The 15,891-nt window shown below is 43.9% G+C and overlaps 1 protein-coding gene across 2 annotated transcripts; it reads left to right on the top strand.

Annotated features, from left to right (window-relative positions):
• The first annotated feature begins 1,213 nt into the window (after positions 1–1,213).
• Positions 1,214–15,570, top strand: DDX18 (DEAD-box helicase 18). Of its 2 annotated transcripts, XM_062185407.1 has the most exons (15): positions 1,214–1,395; positions 1,823–1,849; positions 2,340–2,903; positions 4,929–5,054; positions 7,348–7,483; positions 7,810–7,910; positions 8,025–8,224; positions 8,323–8,437; positions 10,069–10,208; positions 11,145–11,306; positions 11,623–11,775; positions 12,343–12,456; positions 13,424–13,480; positions 14,218–14,395; positions 15,138–15,570. In XM_062185407.1, the coding sequence occupies exons 1-15, from the start codon at positions 1,311–1,313 to the stop codon at positions 15,278–15,280; spliced, it is 2,301 nt and encodes a 766-aa protein (XP_062041391.1). In that variant the 5' UTR covers positions 1,214–1,310; the 3' UTR covers positions 15,281–15,570. The 2 variants fall into 2 exon arrangements, with proteins under 2 accessions (XP_062041391.1, XP_062041409.1); XM_062185425.1 differs by lacking the exon at positions 1,823–1,849.
• Positions 15,571–15,891: the final 321 nt, after the last annotated feature.

Genomic DNA, 15,891 nt, shown 5'->3' with positions numbered 1-15,891 from the left:
TAACACCGGCATCCTATATGGGTGCCGGTTCAAGACCTGGCTGCTCCACTTCCAATCCAACTCTCTGCTATGGCCTGGGATGGCAGTGGAGGATGGCCCAATTACTCGGGCCCCTGCACCCATGGGGGAGACCTGGAGGAAGCACTTGTCTCCTCGCTTTGGATCTGCAAAGCTCCAGTTGTTAAGGCCATTTGGGAAGTGAACCAGCAGATGCAAGACCTCTCTCTCTCTCTCTCTCTCTCTCTCTCTGCCTCTCCTTCTATGTGTAACTCTTTCAAATAAATAAACCTTTTTTAAAAAAGGTAGCTGATGGGCTGCTTCTCATTTCTGTATGCCTGTTTTCTGCTTGCATACATAGTTAAATGACTGATAAGGGGACCAGCGCTGTGGTGTGGCAGGTTAACGCCCTGGGCTGTAGCACCGGCATCCCATATGGGTGCCAGCTGCTCCACTTCCCGTCCAGCTCTCTGCTATGGCCTGGGAAAGCAGAAGATGGCCCCTGCACCAGCATGGGAGACCCGGAAGAAGCTCCTGGCTCCTGACTCCTGGCTTCGGATCGGCACAGCTGTGGCCGTTGCGGCCAATTGGGGAATGAACCATCGGATAGAAGACCTCTCTCTCTCTCTCTCTCTCTCTCTCTCTCTCTCTCTCTCTCTCTCTCTCTGCCTCTCCTCTCTCTGTGTAACTCTGACTTTCAAATAATAAATAAATCTTTTTAAAAAATTACTGATAAGAATAAGTTTTGCCTTGTGAGAAGGCAGTCGCCAGCTGGCTAATAAGGACTCCTCATTTGACCTCAAAAGTCTCACTGTGTTTTCAATCTGTACGCCCCACAACACTCTATGTAGCCTTGCATTTCAAGTAATCAATCTTGAAAAAACAAAAAAAGAAATGTTATGTGTGAATATACTAAGTGACATGGAACCGTGTTTCTAAGACGCATGGTCAAACAACCTTCATGTATTACATTTAGCTTTTATTCAATTTCTCAAATAGTCCAGGAATCAAACGGGATCGGAAAAACGGAACCTCCTTAAAGCCAGCTTTATCTCATTTCTTCAACGTTGTCCTAATAAGCAGCCCGTTTGATGAGCCTCCACTCCCCCAGGGGGCGCAACGCACGATCTGGTCGCCAAGGTTAGCACAGTGCACGCTCCCGGGTCCGTTTCCTCCCCGGAAGCATTTCCGCTCCGTCGGCTTCCTGTGACGCACATCCGGAGAGCCGAACTGCGCACGTGCGGCCAAGAAGGAAGTAACGCCACCTGGGGAGCTGCGCGGTGGCGCTGCCGTGGAGGCGCGTCTCCGGCAACATGTCTCACCTGCCGATGAAACTGCTGCGCAAGAAGATCGAGAAGCGGAACCTCAAGTTGCGGCAGCGGAACCTCAAGCTGCAGGGTGAGATGCGCTGGGTGCTTCGGGGGCCGCGCAGCGGCGCTGTTCGGGAGCCCCGCCGCCTCCCACGGGCGCGGGCTGCCTCCCCCCGGGGCACGTGCGCCCGGCTCTGGGGCTGCTGCCCGCGAGTCGCTCCCGGCCTCATGATCACCGCTTTTTCTGAGCATCAGCTTCTCTGTCCAGGGCCTCGGGGTTCCCTGCCCGGCGTCCCGCGGAGCTTCCGCCCTATTTTGTTTTTCCCTCCGGTTTTGCCCGCCTCTCCATTTGGCCCAGTCAGACGCGTGGGACACCGGGCACCTCCGCAGAAACCCGTGTCGGGTCTCGCGGTATCTTTCTCTGCCAGCCACGTCCTCGTTCTGCAGCTTGAAAACTCTTCCCTCTCGCAAAACCTCTGACGCCCTCTCTGTATTCCTGTCGCTCCCGATTTTAGGTTACGAATTCCGAAGACAACTTTTGCGTATGTGTGTGTGATAAATATTGACAGATAAGTGATTTCATCAGCTGAGTTTTCACTGCTATCTGGAGGCGTGGGGTTGGATGTTTTAAAGTTATGTGAGAATTAGTTATGTGAATAAGATGTGAGTGTCGTCTTTGATTTATCCATTACTCATGTTTACCAAATACTTCCTATTAAAGTAACTGTCATCGTCTGACTCCATCTGTTTAAAGCTTTCACCTCATAGGAGATTTCTTGCCCCAGACTTTACTTAAAGATAGGGATAATATAATTAAAGAAGCTAATGTAACTTTCCCTTTTACGGCATTTTTCCTTAAAGGGAATTTTTCCTCGAGTAGAATACCGAAAAAATTGCTGTTGGCTCTAACAACGTATATGAAGGGAGACAACATAAGTAATTTGACTCATTGAAGTCATAGACTTTCTTGGGTGGGATCCCGGTGTTCCCAAGTAAGCCCCTTTGGTGTCACAAATTGTGTTTTGTCTAAAGCAAGGGCCTCAGATGTGAGCCTGTCAGAACCCCAGAATGGAGACGTGCCTGAAGCAGCAGTGGCAGGTGCGAAAGCTAAGAAGTCCCTGAAACACGCCATGAGTGTGGGCCTGTCAGAACCCCAGAATGGAGACATGCCTGAAGCAGCAGTGGCAGGTGCGAAAGCTAAGAAGTCCCTGAAACGTGCCACAAGTGTGAGCCTGTCAGAAGCCCAGAATGGAGACATGCCTGAAGCAGCAGTGGCAGGTGGGAAAGCTAAGAAGTCCCTGAAACGTGCCTCAAGTGTGAGCCTGTCAGAAGCCCAGAATGGAGACATGCCTGAAGCAGCAGTGGCAGGTGGGAAAGCTAAGAAGTCCCTGAAACATGCCATGAATGTGGGCCTGTTAGAAACACAGAATGGAGCCTTGTCTAAAGAAACAGTGAAGAAAGTAAAAGTTAAAAAATCCCCCCAGAAATCTGCTGTGTTAACCAACGGAGAAGCAGCAACAGAGTCGCCCGATCCAGAATCGAAAAAGAAGAAGAAGAAGAAGAAGAAGAGAAAACTGGTGAATGATGCTGGGCCTGGTAGGTTCTTCATGGACTTTGAACTCAGCCATTCAGTTTCTCACAGTTCTAACTTCCCACTGTTTTTCCTGTGTGTGTGCACTTGTAGAAATTCCCTTTACTCGCAAGTGTCCCAGATACTAGCCTGGTAGCTGAAAGAAACATTTTGTTGCTTCATGAGGCAGGTGTATATATTTTTTTAAGTTTTCTCAAAATACTGAATAATATGCTATGTTTTTACATTCTGTAACCTTGAAGAAAATCTCAGTCTTAGTTAAGAATGTAATATTTTAGGCTTTCTTGTTTGCCAGCACCATTACAGAATTCCAACAGTAAAGAAATCTGGGCTGGTAGTGGAATCTGTCTTCCCAGGTCTGTCTGTCTGTCTCTATTTATTTATTTGAAAGAAGGGAGAGAGATCTTCCATCCACTGGTTCACCCCCAAGTGGCCACACTGGCCAGGGTTGATCCAGATCTCCCATGGGATACAGGGGCCCAGACACTTGAGCCATCTTCTGCTGCTTTTCCGAGGCCATTAGCAAGGAGCTGGATCAGAAGTGGAGCAGCTGGGACACAGACCAGCGCCCATATGGGAGGCAGCATTGCAGGCAGTGGCATTACATGCTGCATGAGAGTGCCAACCCTAGAACTGGAGATTTTAATTGAGATGTGGATAGGTAGAGATGTCAGGTAAGAAAGGATGGGTTAGCCAACTTTGGCCTTTCCAGTTGTTTGAATAAAGCTTTGTTGGATCACAGTAATGCCCATTTGTTTATTTGGTCTTTATTGCAGCAAAAACCACATGGCCGGCAAAGCCTAAAATATTTACTATTATCCCTTTATAGAAGGTTTGTGCATTCCTTAGTTAGGGCCTGCTATTAATGTGTCAGATGCTAAGGTTTCCATCCTTTAGGATTCTGTTATGAGTCTTCCCAGGGAAGTAGCATTACTTTTACTCTCAAGCACCGAGTCCCAGGGCTGGGAATTTTAACCTTCTGGACAAACCCACCTGAAGAACTGATTTAAGGAAAATGAAAATGAGAAGCCATGGAAGGCAGCTGAGGATTTCTCCATGCCTTTTGAACATAAGAATTTTAAGAATTCACCATTTCTGGAGTTGGTGTTGTGGTGCAGCAGGTTAAGCTGTTGCCTGCAACACCAGCATCCCATATGGGCACTGCTTCATGTCCCAGCTGCTCCTGTAACTTAGATGAAGCTACTAGCTTTGGGCTGTCCCAGCCCCAGCCAATGTAGCCATTTGGGGAGTGAACAAGTGGATGGAAGATCTCTCTCTCACTCTACTTTCTCTCTAACTCTGACTAGTAAATAATTGAATAAGTAAATCTTTAAAAGGAGTTCACCATTTCCCAGAGGGTTGACATTCAAGGAACTGGAAGAGGCCAGTCCTGGCTACCCAGAGTCCTCAGTTCCAGTCTGGGTCAGTTCTGTTAAAACTAGCATCACTAACTGCCATAAGTTTCTATAAAAGCCCGGCATGGTAGTAAAGCCATTTGACCTAGAGTGGACCACTGAGAGTCCTGGAAGGTGAGATGGAGACATGATACATGGCCACATTGTAAAGACTGTGACTGCAGCAGTGAGGAGCTAGGAACTTCTGTCTCACTAGTAATAGACCAAAAAAACAGCCCAGTATCATTGTCCAGCCAAGCAGATGATGACCTGGCTTTATAGTTTAGAGATGTGAAGAACCCTCATCATTTTTGTTCACCTTTAAAAGAAAAACAGCTTTCATAGAAAATTAGTGGTAAATGGCATGGGGGGGTGGGGTGAGTAATGAGTTTGTAAAAAATGAGATGTGGGGTTTTTTTTCCCTCCATGAAATACATGGAACTTGGAGTTCATATCTTTATGTTTAATAGTACCTATAAAAACTTTTTGAATGAGATAGTATACATTGGGGTATCTGAGAAAATTTAGTACTGAATATGTTAAATTCGTTGAACTATACCTCTACATCACAAATCTCTTGTTGATCTGATTTGATATTTTCATTTAAAAAAAATGTGTTTTGTCCTTTAAAACTAGATACCAAAAAAGCAAAAATTCAAGAAGAAGGCACCAAGGCTCCTACAGAAACAGAAGACAGTGTGGAAGCACCAGACAATGAGGAGGATGACAGTGAGGCTCCCAGCCTGCCCCTGGGACTGACAGGTAACTTCCAGGGTGTTTTCTATCTATATTTCCTTAAAATGTCCTCTCTGGAGGATAGCATTCAGTTGTGAGCCTTCAGTGAAAAATATCGACAGGAGATGTTCTTCATATCTTTCTGCTGTCCTATTCCTGACCCTAAGTGTTTTTGCACACGGCTTCTAGGACCCTTCATCTCTTTGGTTTGTCCTTTTTGTACTATGGTAGGAAGGTCATTGGCCCGGAACGCTGAGATCAGAGGTTCAGTGCAGGCTCAGAAACTGCTAGAGGAGGGAGGGGAGATTACTATTATGCAGGGGCTTTTGCCAGGTTAGCGTCCTTTGGCTTTTATTTCTTTATAAAAGTTTACAGTTAGTTGTGCCTGACTAGAAATATCTAGGAGTTACTTGAATTTTATGTTTGGGGATTTTTATTTGTTAAAAATACTGAGACTCTCATGTCAGGCTCACTGAAGGTCTCACCCTAACACCAATATAAGACTCAGAACTTGAGTGCTGCTCCTGTGGTTTGAATATAGTTTGATCAATTGCAGGAATTTAACTCCAAGGTCATACATTGGTATTAAGAGAATGAAAGCTGTGGTGTTTAGGGTGGAACTCCCATGGTTGAATTCTGGTGGCCCGGATAACAGACACATGTGCTCCTGCCTCTTGCCATGTGACAGTCTGTGCTGCCTCAGAATTCTGCCAACAAAAATACCATCATCAAATGTGGCCCCCAAGTCTTGTACCTCCAGAACTGTGAGCCAAAGTTAAAAAATAAAATAAAATAAAATAAAATACTGAGGTCCAACCCCAGACATGCTCTATCAAAATTGCAAAGGCTGTGCCAGGGGTCCTCATCTTAACAGAAAACCTATTTTATAATAAGGTATGTAGTCCTGTTTCATGTAGTTTATCGAATACTATAGTGAAATTCAAAAGTGATGGTTTGCTGTGTCAGGGACCATCAGTAGTGCCTGATGATAGGTTAAATACTGCTGATTTAGGACCTGAGAACGGGGAGGAAGGAGGGGAGCGCTCCAGGCTGTTTTGTTGTCTTCCTCTCCTAAACAGTGCACCACTTGGGGCAGGCATTTGGTGCAGCAGTTGAGTCACCACTTAGGGGACCCACATCCCATATCAAAGTGCCTCGTTCAAGTCCCAGCTCCGTTCTCCATTCCAGCTTCCTGCTAGTGCACATGCTGGTTGGAAACAGATGATGGCTTCAAATACTTGGGCTCCTGCCACCCTTGTTGGAGACCCAGGTGGAATTCTGGACTCCTCACTTCAGCTATTGTGGGCATTTGAGGAGTGAACCAGCAGGTGGAAGTTTTCTCTCCATTTGTCTGTCTCCTTTGAAGTAAAAAAGAGTACACTACTTGATATGGAGGTTCTGTCTAACATTTGGTAGCTACATCTGACTGCTCAGTTGTTTTTGGAATGAGATTAATTTTTTGAGTGACTTCATACTCAGTTTTTAATTACACGTAATGGTTTTTGATTTTTATTTATTCGAGAGGCAGAGAAAGACACATCTTCTGGTTCACACCCCAGCTGCCTGCCAAACTCAAGAGCCAGGGTCCTGAAACTCAGTCCAGGGCTCCCACATGAGTGGCAGGAACCCAATTACTTGGGCCATCACCACTGCCTCCCAGAGTCATCTTTATTAGAAAGCTAGAATCAGGAACCAGAGCTGGGAAATTGAACCAAGGCACTCTGATGTGAAACACAAGCATCTTAATCACTAGGTGAAATGCCTGCCTGTGTTTTAACTTTATATTAAATTTCTTAAACATTTCTTTCTCTCTACTCTTTTTCCTCTTGCCTTGGCATTTTTTTCATGTAAGTAACTCAGTTACACCTACTCCCTGCCTCATTTATTTGACTGGCAGAGTGACAGAGATCATCGGTTTGCTGGTTCATTCCCCAAATGACTGCAACAGCAAGGGCTGTGCCAGGCCAAGGCCAGGAGCCCAAAATGCAGGGGCCCGGGTACTTGGGCCATCCTCCATTGCTTTCCCAGGTGCATTAGCAGTGAACTGGATTGAAAACTGAGCCACCAGGGCTCAAACCAGTGCTCTAATATGGAGTGCTAACATCTGGAGCAATGGCTTAACTCATTGCACCACAGCATTGGCAGTTTCTGGACTTTAAAGATAAAATTATGTGGTTTCTTAATATTATAGGAAAAATCATAGAAATGATTGAGATTTTTTTATTTTGCCATATGAGGCTCTTTTAAGCAAAACTAATTTAGGTAACTGTCGCAGGTATAACTTGTAACATGTTTGCTAATGATTATCTATCTTGCTCAGGAGCTTTTGAAGATAGTTCATTTGATTCTCTAACTAATCTTGTCAATGAAAACACTCTGAAGGCAATAAAAGAAATGGGCTTTACAAACATGACTGAAATTCAACATAAAAGCATCAGACCACTTCTGGAAGGCAGGTAGGATTAATGCTGATACTTGGACATTGATTATCTATTTTTAGGGCTGGTAGATTGTAAAGGAAATACTCGGGTGTTCTGTTGTTTTGTATACAGTGTGATGAATTCTGTACCCTGCCTGCATTAAAGGTTTTTGTGTTACTCCCTGATGTTTGAAGGAAAAGGTTTGCTTCTGTTCAGCAGAGTTCTTATTTCTGTATTAGATATAGTGTGCAGGTGTTTGATTTCTGCAGTAGTAAAGATCAGAGCCTTGTCTTTCTTGTTAAATACTTGTTGAATAAGTAGATTAACCATCTTTATTTTTCTTTCCCCCATTTAATATGTAGAGATCTTCTAGCAGCTGCAAAAACAGGCAGTGGCAAAACCCTGGCGTTTCTCATCCCTGCAGTTGAACTTATTGTTAAGTTAAAGTTTATGCCCAGGAATGGTAAGCTTTTGATCTGTTTGTTCTGCCATTGTATCCCTAGAAGTTTGTTGCCTTTTTTATGGACTCAAAAAACCACAGTCTGACTTTTTTGATGTGTCATTCTTTGCTGCTTAGGGACAGGAGTCCTTATTCTCTCACCTACTAGAGAACTGGCCATGCAGACGTTTGGTGTTCTTAAGGAGCTGATGACTCACCATGTTCACACATACGGCTTGATAATGGGTGGCAGTAACAGATCTGCTGAAGCACAGAAGCTTGCCAATGGGATCAACATCATTGTGGCCACGCCCGGCCGGCTCCTGGACCATATGCAGGTAAGAGAATGCTATTATGTAGTGCCTGTCTCATCGTTTTATAACAGAAACATGACAGCTAACAGGTTGTTTTTTTGTTTTACCCTTTGTTTTGTTAGAATACTCCTGGGTTTATGTACAAAAACCTACAGTGTCTGGTTATTGATGAGGCTGATCGCATCTTGGATGTTGGATTCGAAGAGGAATTGAAACAAATTATTAAACTTTTGCCAAGTAAGTAGGTAGTACCTGCAAAGTACCTGTTGCAATTTTTTTTTCTTTTATTTTTTCTTTTTTTTTTCAATTTTTTTTTTGTTTGAAAGGGAGATAGAGTTCTCCCTGTGCTGGCTCTGGATCTCCCTCTTGGGTGGCAGGAACCCAGTTACTTGAGCCATCACTGCTACCTCCAAGAACATTAGCAGAAAGCTGGAATTAGGAGTAGAACCGAGACTTGAACCCAGGCTCTCCACGATGGAATATGGATCTTCCAAGTGGTGTCTTCAGTGCCACTGTGCCAAATATCCATCCCAAGAGAGTCCTATAGGAAAAAAAAAATTGTATTAGTACCAGAATTTTACCATAACCAGATGAAGTAGTTGTGTCAAACAGCCTTAGAGATGGATGAAATAAAGATCATACTGGCTAGTAATTTAAAACAGTAGTTTGGCCATTTCAGAGGTTATAATGCAAGTTGAATATAGTTTTAACATCTCATTCTGTTCCCATTCTACCTATTATTTTTTTTCTAAAGATTTATTTATTTATTTGAAAGAGAGGTAGAGACAGAGAAGTCTTCCATCCGCTGGTTCACGCCTCAGTTGACTGCAACAGTGGGATCTGTGCCGATCCAAAGCCAGGAGCTGGGGGCTTCTTCCGTCCAGGTCTCCCACAAGGGTGCAGGGGCCCAAGGACTTTAGCCATCTTCCACTGCTTTCCCAGGCCATAGCAGGGAGCTAGATTGGAAGTGGAGCAGCCGGGACCCAAACCGGCACCCTATGGGATGCCAGCACTGCAGGTAGTGGCTCCGCCTTCTAGGCCACAGCACTGGCCCCACCTATTTTTTATTTTTCTTAACCTCATCTAAGGTCTCCCAGGTAGCTATAATCTTGTGTTATGTTTGACTTGTATATTCCTTGATTCTAGTCTTATAAACTGTCTATGTCTGTAACAAGGCCCTGATTCCATTCATTATGATTTATTTTGTAATGCTTATTGAAATACAATTGAACTGTACACTTAAATGTATAGTGTGATATTCTGTGATGGCTTTAGCTCTGAAACCACTACATTTAAGAGTGAACATGTGCATCACCCTCCAAAGGCGCCTTATGCTCTTCTGCATTCCCTCATTTCCATGGCTCTTTACACATGCACACAACTTCGCAGGTAGCTTTGGTCTGCTTTCTGTTCAGTGATTGCACAGTGTGACCCTCCAAATGGCCCTCCTTTTTGAGTTTCCCGCGTGGGCAATCATGTCAGGTACAAATAATAACAGTTTTACTTAATTTAATGTTTCTTCTTGCCCGACTACACTGAACTGAACATCTACTATGAGAACAATACCAAGTATCAGTAATGGTGAGAGCAGACATCCTTGTCTTGTTCCCGATCTTAGGAGGGAAAGCATTCGGTCTTGACCATTAAGTATGTGTGATGTTAGCTGTAGGTTTTATGTAGATTTCCTTTATGAGACCAAGGAAGATCCCTTCTGTTCCTGGTTTGCTGAGGGTTTTTTGTCAGAACCAGATGCTAAATTTTATCAGATGGTTTGTGCCTAGTGAAATGATGATGAAATGTTTTTCCTTTACGTGTGTTATGAAGATTGCCTATAGGATGAGGCTTATTTGTGTGCTTATCTGTTGCAGCACGCAGACAGACCATGCTCTTTTCTGCCACACAAACTCGAAAAGTTGACGATCTGGCAAGGATTTCTCTGAAAAAGGAGCCTTTGTATGTTGGTGTTGATGACGATAAAGCTAATGCAACAGTGGATGGTCTTGAGCAGGTATATTTTATCAGTAACATAAAACTTTAAAGATCACATTTGGTGTTTCCTTGTAGTTGCTTGGAGGATCTTTCAGAAAGCAGATGAGTTAATGAATCTTTTATTTAAAAAGTAGTAAATGTGGATATTGGGTCCCTTTAGAAATAAAATACCCTGAACCCTGAGTAATTGCATCTGTTCTGTCCTCTGGATACCACTTTCTCATGAGAGGCTTTGCTAATCACTACCAATTCTAAATACAGGTTGTCCTCTTTTTGTTTAAGAGTGTGAGTTTTAATCATTTCTTTCCCTAAGGTGCAGGATAACTTGGGTGATAGGCTGGCATTGCAGGCACAAACTTGTGGATGGTAGAAATGAGAGGACTGATTCAAACCAACATAATTAAGATGAGATCTTTAAGACTGAATCTTTCAATGAGTAAAATATTCCATAGAGCTTAATGTAGCTGTAAAACCTTTAATGATTGTTCAGTTTTTAAAATGCTATTGAGTGGCTGGCACTGTGGCGTAGCAGGTAAAATTGCCTCCTGAATGCTAGCATCCCATATGGGCGCCGGTTCAAGTCCCGGCTGCTCTGCTTCTGATCCAGCTTTCTGCTATTGCTTGGGAAAGCAGTAGAAGATGGCCCAAGTCCTAGGGACCCTGCACCCATGTGGGAGACCCAGAAGAAGCTCCTGGCTGCGGATCAGCCCAGCTCTGACTGTTGCAGCCACTTGGGGAGTGAACCAGCAGATGGAAGACCTCTTTATCTGCCTCTGCCTTTCTGTAACTCTGCCTTTCAAATATAAATAAATGTTTTTTTAGAAAATGCTATAGGATAGGCATAGTGGATAGTGTGTACGTTGTGTGTTTATCAGTGCTCTCAGCCAAATTATATTCTTTGATAAAACTGAAAATGTCTATTTGATTTGTGACTGCTGTCTTGAACCATTTCTAGGGATATGTGGTTTGTCCCTCAGAAAAGAGATTCCTTCTGCTCTTTACATTCCTTAAGAAGAACCGAAAGAAGAAACTGATGGTCTTCTTTTCATCTTGTATGTCCGTGAAATACCACTATGAGCTGCTGAACTACATTGATTTGCCTGTCTTAGCTATCCACGTAAGTGATCATGATGTGAAGTTCTATAGATCATGGACTTGTAGGTGTTGCTCCCTCCTGAGTGGCTTGATCAACACTGGGTGATGAATGCTGTGTGGAGGGCGCTCTACTGGGTTTGAGAGGCGAGAACTACAAAGGAGTAAGAGGTGCCATTCTTCTGGAGGGGCTAGCTGCTGTCCAGTTGGGAAAACGGGACCAAGTCCAGGGCATGTGGTTGAAAGAGAGTAATTTCTGCACAGTGTAAAGGTTATACATCTGGACTGCCCAGCAGCAGCCTCGAGGCTCCAGCTCTAATTGATCTTTTGTTTGCTTCTAGGGAAAGCAGAAACAAAATAAACGTACAACCACATTCTTCCAGTTCTGTAACGCAGACTCCGGGATATTGCTATGTACAGATGTGGCAGCAAGAGGGCTGGATATTCCTGAAGTTGACTGGATTGTTCAGTATGACCCTCCAGATGACCCTAAGGTAAGTAGTGTCCCTGGGGTGTCTTCTAAATGGCTCTGCAGTAAGGGTACATGAATCTCCAGATTGTCTGAGAAGTGCTCATTTCCCATCCATCGGGTTTGTCCCTACTGTGCAGTCATTGTGTAGTGTTTCTCTGCTGATGATAAGTATTTTAAGGGCCTAAAGGTGTATGCAGGGGAATTTGAGCACATCAGTGGGACTTAAGTTAGCAGTATTTGATCCCTGGAATTATCTTCTAACAGCAGGTGTCTGGAAGAGAGAAAATGTGTTCAGAGAGGTAGAACACATTCTGTAGTATTAGTGGTAGAATAGACTTCAGCAAACAGTAACAGCTCACATGTAAATATGTTTCCTTAAAAGCCATTTTGAAAATGAAGTACAGTTAAAATTCATGCTTAGTTCTCAGTGTTAACATGAACATTGTGTCTGGCTTTTTGTGAAAATTGATTTATTTGTTGGTTGTCAACCTGTTGTAAAGGGGGACATGGTGAAAGGTGTGAGAGGTGCTCTATCAGTGGGCTCAGTGGAAGTCAGCGTATTAACTCAGGTTTTCTTTCTCCACCACAGGAATATATTCACCGCGTAGGTAGAACAGCCAGGGGCCTAAATGGACGAGGGCATGCCTTGCTCATTTTGCGCCCAGAAGAATTGGGTTTCCTTCGTTACTTGAAGCAGTCTAAGGTAACAGTGGTTAGAAAATCTTGTTGAGAAGAAAGTGCCGTTGGTAGGGATTGCAAGCTAGCACCATTTGTAGATCTTGGGGGCAGGGAGTGGTGGAGGTCTTGAGTTAGATAGAGCTTATAAAATAGTTGCTGCAGCAGTTCAGTAAGTTAGCATTTGCATGCTTCTGGCCAGGAGGCACGGGCAGACTCTAGTTCTGTGTTGCCCAGCAGTGCCAGGCTCTGTTCTCCTGTTTCGTATGGCAATTCTGTCACTGTAGAAAATAATAACAACTTCATCCTGAAAACCCATTCTCCTGCCACCGTGTCCACAACATGTGGCATTTCCTCAGCTGACATCTCAGAAGTGTTTTATACACTTCCCAGTTACCTGCCACTCAGTCCCCACGCACTTTCTTCTGACTTTGGCTGTCAGAACTGGAAGTGGCTTCTCATCAGACTGCAGGCTCCAGAATTTGGGCCCCTATTCTTTTTTCCTAATACCTAGCACAAGTCTGATGCTTTTTTGTTATTTTATTAAGCAATGACTGAAAACTCCCTTTAGGAGTTTGTGATCACTTTGGCCTATGGTGTCATAAGCCCCATTGCAGGGCAGTGTGCATTAGGACAGCTCTGATGTGGAGAAAGTAATCAGGGTTATCAAGATCGTCGGAAAAAAAGTACTTCGACAGTTGATCATCCCTGTCCAGTTCCTCACCTTAGCCTTTCAGAAAGAAAGACGTGGATGATGTGTGGAGTCAGCAGAGCAAAGATAAAGCTTTTTTGTTCACCTTGGGAGACAGAGTTCTCTGTTCTTAGGGAATTCCACAGGCCAGGTTCCTCCTCAGCTGTCTTCAAAGCCTCCTGAGCGCATGGAGTCCACTACGGCCTGGCTTCACTTCCCTGCTGTTTATGGGACATTTTTCACCTGAAAATCTTCCAGAGTTGATCATCCTGGCTCACTGATCTTTATACCTCTTGTTTTCTAGGTTCCATTAAGTGAATTTGACTTTTCTTGGTCTAAAATTTCTGACATTCAGTCTCAGGTATACTTTTTTCTTTTTGTTTTGTTCTGTTAAATTACATTATGGCCAGGAGCTGAACTTGCCATAACACTTCCTTTAATGTACTTCAGTAGGCGATGACTGTCCTCTGAATCCATCCCCTCATAAAATGGGGTACTTAGACTGTATGACCAACTAGGGCTTTTTACTGTGCTCATGCATTAGTTTTTGTCGCTATAACAAAATGCCAGAGATTGACTACTTTATAAAATGTTGAGATTATAGTACAAGATTGAGTGGCCCCCTTGTTCAACCCGTGATGATGTTGCTCTTGTTTGTAGGATCCCAAGGTGGCATCGCATAGCAAGGGACACAGTGTGCATGACTGCCTGTATGGTCTCTACAAAGCCATCAGAATTTAGTCATGGGGTAAAGACCCACATCCAGTCACCATGATTGGATTAGTCTTTGCCCTTTTAGAACCGTTAACAGAAGATCTTGGGGGCCATGCCTTTAACATAGCGACCTTTGGGGGACATTCAGCCTCCAAGTAATACCAGTCATAGCAGCTGATGACCACATCCCTGTGCTCTTGTCCTCCTTTCAGTCTATACCCCGCAAGAACTTCAGCGTTGTTTTTGCTGCAGTGTGGTCTTAAAGATAATCCAGAGCCTGGAGCAGATGTATTAGAACAGATGTTTTATGCGAGATGACTGTTTTAATATATCTGACATCTGCTGGTTTTAATTTATTGAAACCAATCTTTCTTTCTCTTTCAGCTTGAGAAGTTGATTGAAAAGAATTACTTTCTTCATAAGTCAGCCCAGGAAGCATACAAGTCATACATCCGAGCTTATGATTCCCATTCTCTGAAACAAATCTTTAATGTTAATAGCTTAAATTTGCCTCAGGTTGCACTGTCTTTTGGTTTCAAGGTGCCTCCCTTTGTTGATCTGAGTATCCTTTTGTCTGTTACGATATCATCCTGAAACTAAGGGAGAGAAGTTTGGCAGGGGTGTTTGAGGCTTAGCAGCGGGTCGATGCATGTTCTGGCTCGTGGTCAGTGTGCTGGCATGGCACACAGAGGTAAGGTGGCGTGAGCAAGGATGGGTGATCAGGGTGGAAGTCACACGAACAAGGGGGTTTGGGTGTCAGTAAAGGCGGGGATAGTTGTGTCTTCCACACAAAGGCAAAATAGCAGAGAGGTGGTTGCTGAGGCCGTGCTGTGTGTGTTAACTTTAGGAGCAGGATCCTGTGGACCTGAAAGGGTAGGACCTTTGAGCAAGTTTTAATTTTAATCCTTTCAGAACTTGAAGGCTTTTATGCAGGGAAGCAAGTTCTGCAGAAGGAAATAAAACCTCAGCGTTGCCTGAGATAAAAGACAAGGAAGTGCCTCCAGCTGCTTCAATTGTAGTGCATGACATGTGCCTCGTTAGTGCATTTTCAGCAGCAGGGACTTAAAATGAGACCTGTACTTTAATGCCAGGGAAGAAGCACATTTTGGGTTGCCATCCCCACTAAAGGTCCTGAATAGCAGCCGAAAGCCATCCATGTTGGGTCCTGAGAAGAGAAAACCTTCAGCACTTTTGAGTGTGCTCGGATAGAAGAGAAAGTCCGTGGTTGTGACAGCAAGGCTGTGTTTAGTGTGCATGCGGGAGCTTCTCTAAGTGGCTAGATTTTCCTTAACAGTCCACTTTAGATGTGAACAGCAACGAAGGCAAGCAAAGAAAGAGAGGAGGCGGCGGTGGGTTCGGCTATCAGAAAACCAAGAAAGTTGAGAAGTCCATAATCTTCAAGCACATTAGCAAGAAACCGACCGACCGCCGGCAGTTCTCTCACTGAAGACACATCTTCCTTTGATCTTGAGTAACTTGGTCCTGGAATCAATTTTTTTCCTTTTCTAACAAAGGAATTTTTGTAGCCTTTAAATTTGAACTCAACTAATGAGTGTTCATTGGCTCAGGTTGCAAACAATGAACGCGGTGATTTCCAGCAAGTCTCTTGTATTTTTGAGATTTGGGGGCATATAAAGCAGACTTTAATTAATTTCTTGGTTGCCCAAGGGCAAAGCAAGGAATCTTTCTCTTTTCTGATGATACGGTATATTGATTTTAAATATACTTCCCTCTTTATGTCATTGTTTTAATGTAACTTTTTGTACATTGCCCTCCTGATAAGTGAAGTTTTTTGTGGCATGAGTTGCTAGATACCAACGGGCTTTTAAAGTGACCTCGGGTACTGACAGCTGGTGATGATGCACAGATAGTCTCAGTTTACTGTTTTGGCGGTAGTTGTTTGCTAGACCTTCCGGTGTTTCTGACCCCTCCCGAATGCTGCAGTGTGAAAGCAAAGAGCGAGCTCTGGGAAGTGCCTAGGAAGCACCTTAGGATAAAGGTGGTACAACTTTTACATAGTCCTGATTTTAAAACTATGAACCTTTGAACCTCTCTCAG

Source organism: Lepus europaeus, chromosome 1 (assembly GCF_033115175.1).
Source record: "Lepus europaeus isolate LE1 chromosome 1, mLepTim1.pri, whole genome shotgun sequence".
Classification (NCBI taxonomy): domain Eukaryota; kingdom Metazoa; phylum Chordata; class Mammalia; order Lagomorpha; family Leporidae; genus Lepus; species Lepus europaeus.
Note: the sequence above shows the minus strand (reverse complement) of the source record. Positions and strands in the feature narration are given on the sequence as shown.

Excerpts from the sequence above, each read along its gene's own strand:
- DDX18 (XM_062185407.1), top strand. The coding sequence starts at position 1,311 with ATGTCTCACCTGCCGATGAAACTGCTGCGCAAGAAGATCGAGAAGCGG. Across the intron at positions 7,484-7,809 it reads AGACCACTTCTGGAAGGCAG|AGATCTTCTAGCAGCTGCAA; the intron begins GTAGGATTAATG and ends TTTAATATGTAG. Across the intron at positions 11,307-11,622 it reads TGCCTGTCTTAGCTATCCAC|GGAAAGCAGAAACAAAATAA; the intron begins GTAAGTGATCAT and ends GTTTGCTTCTAG.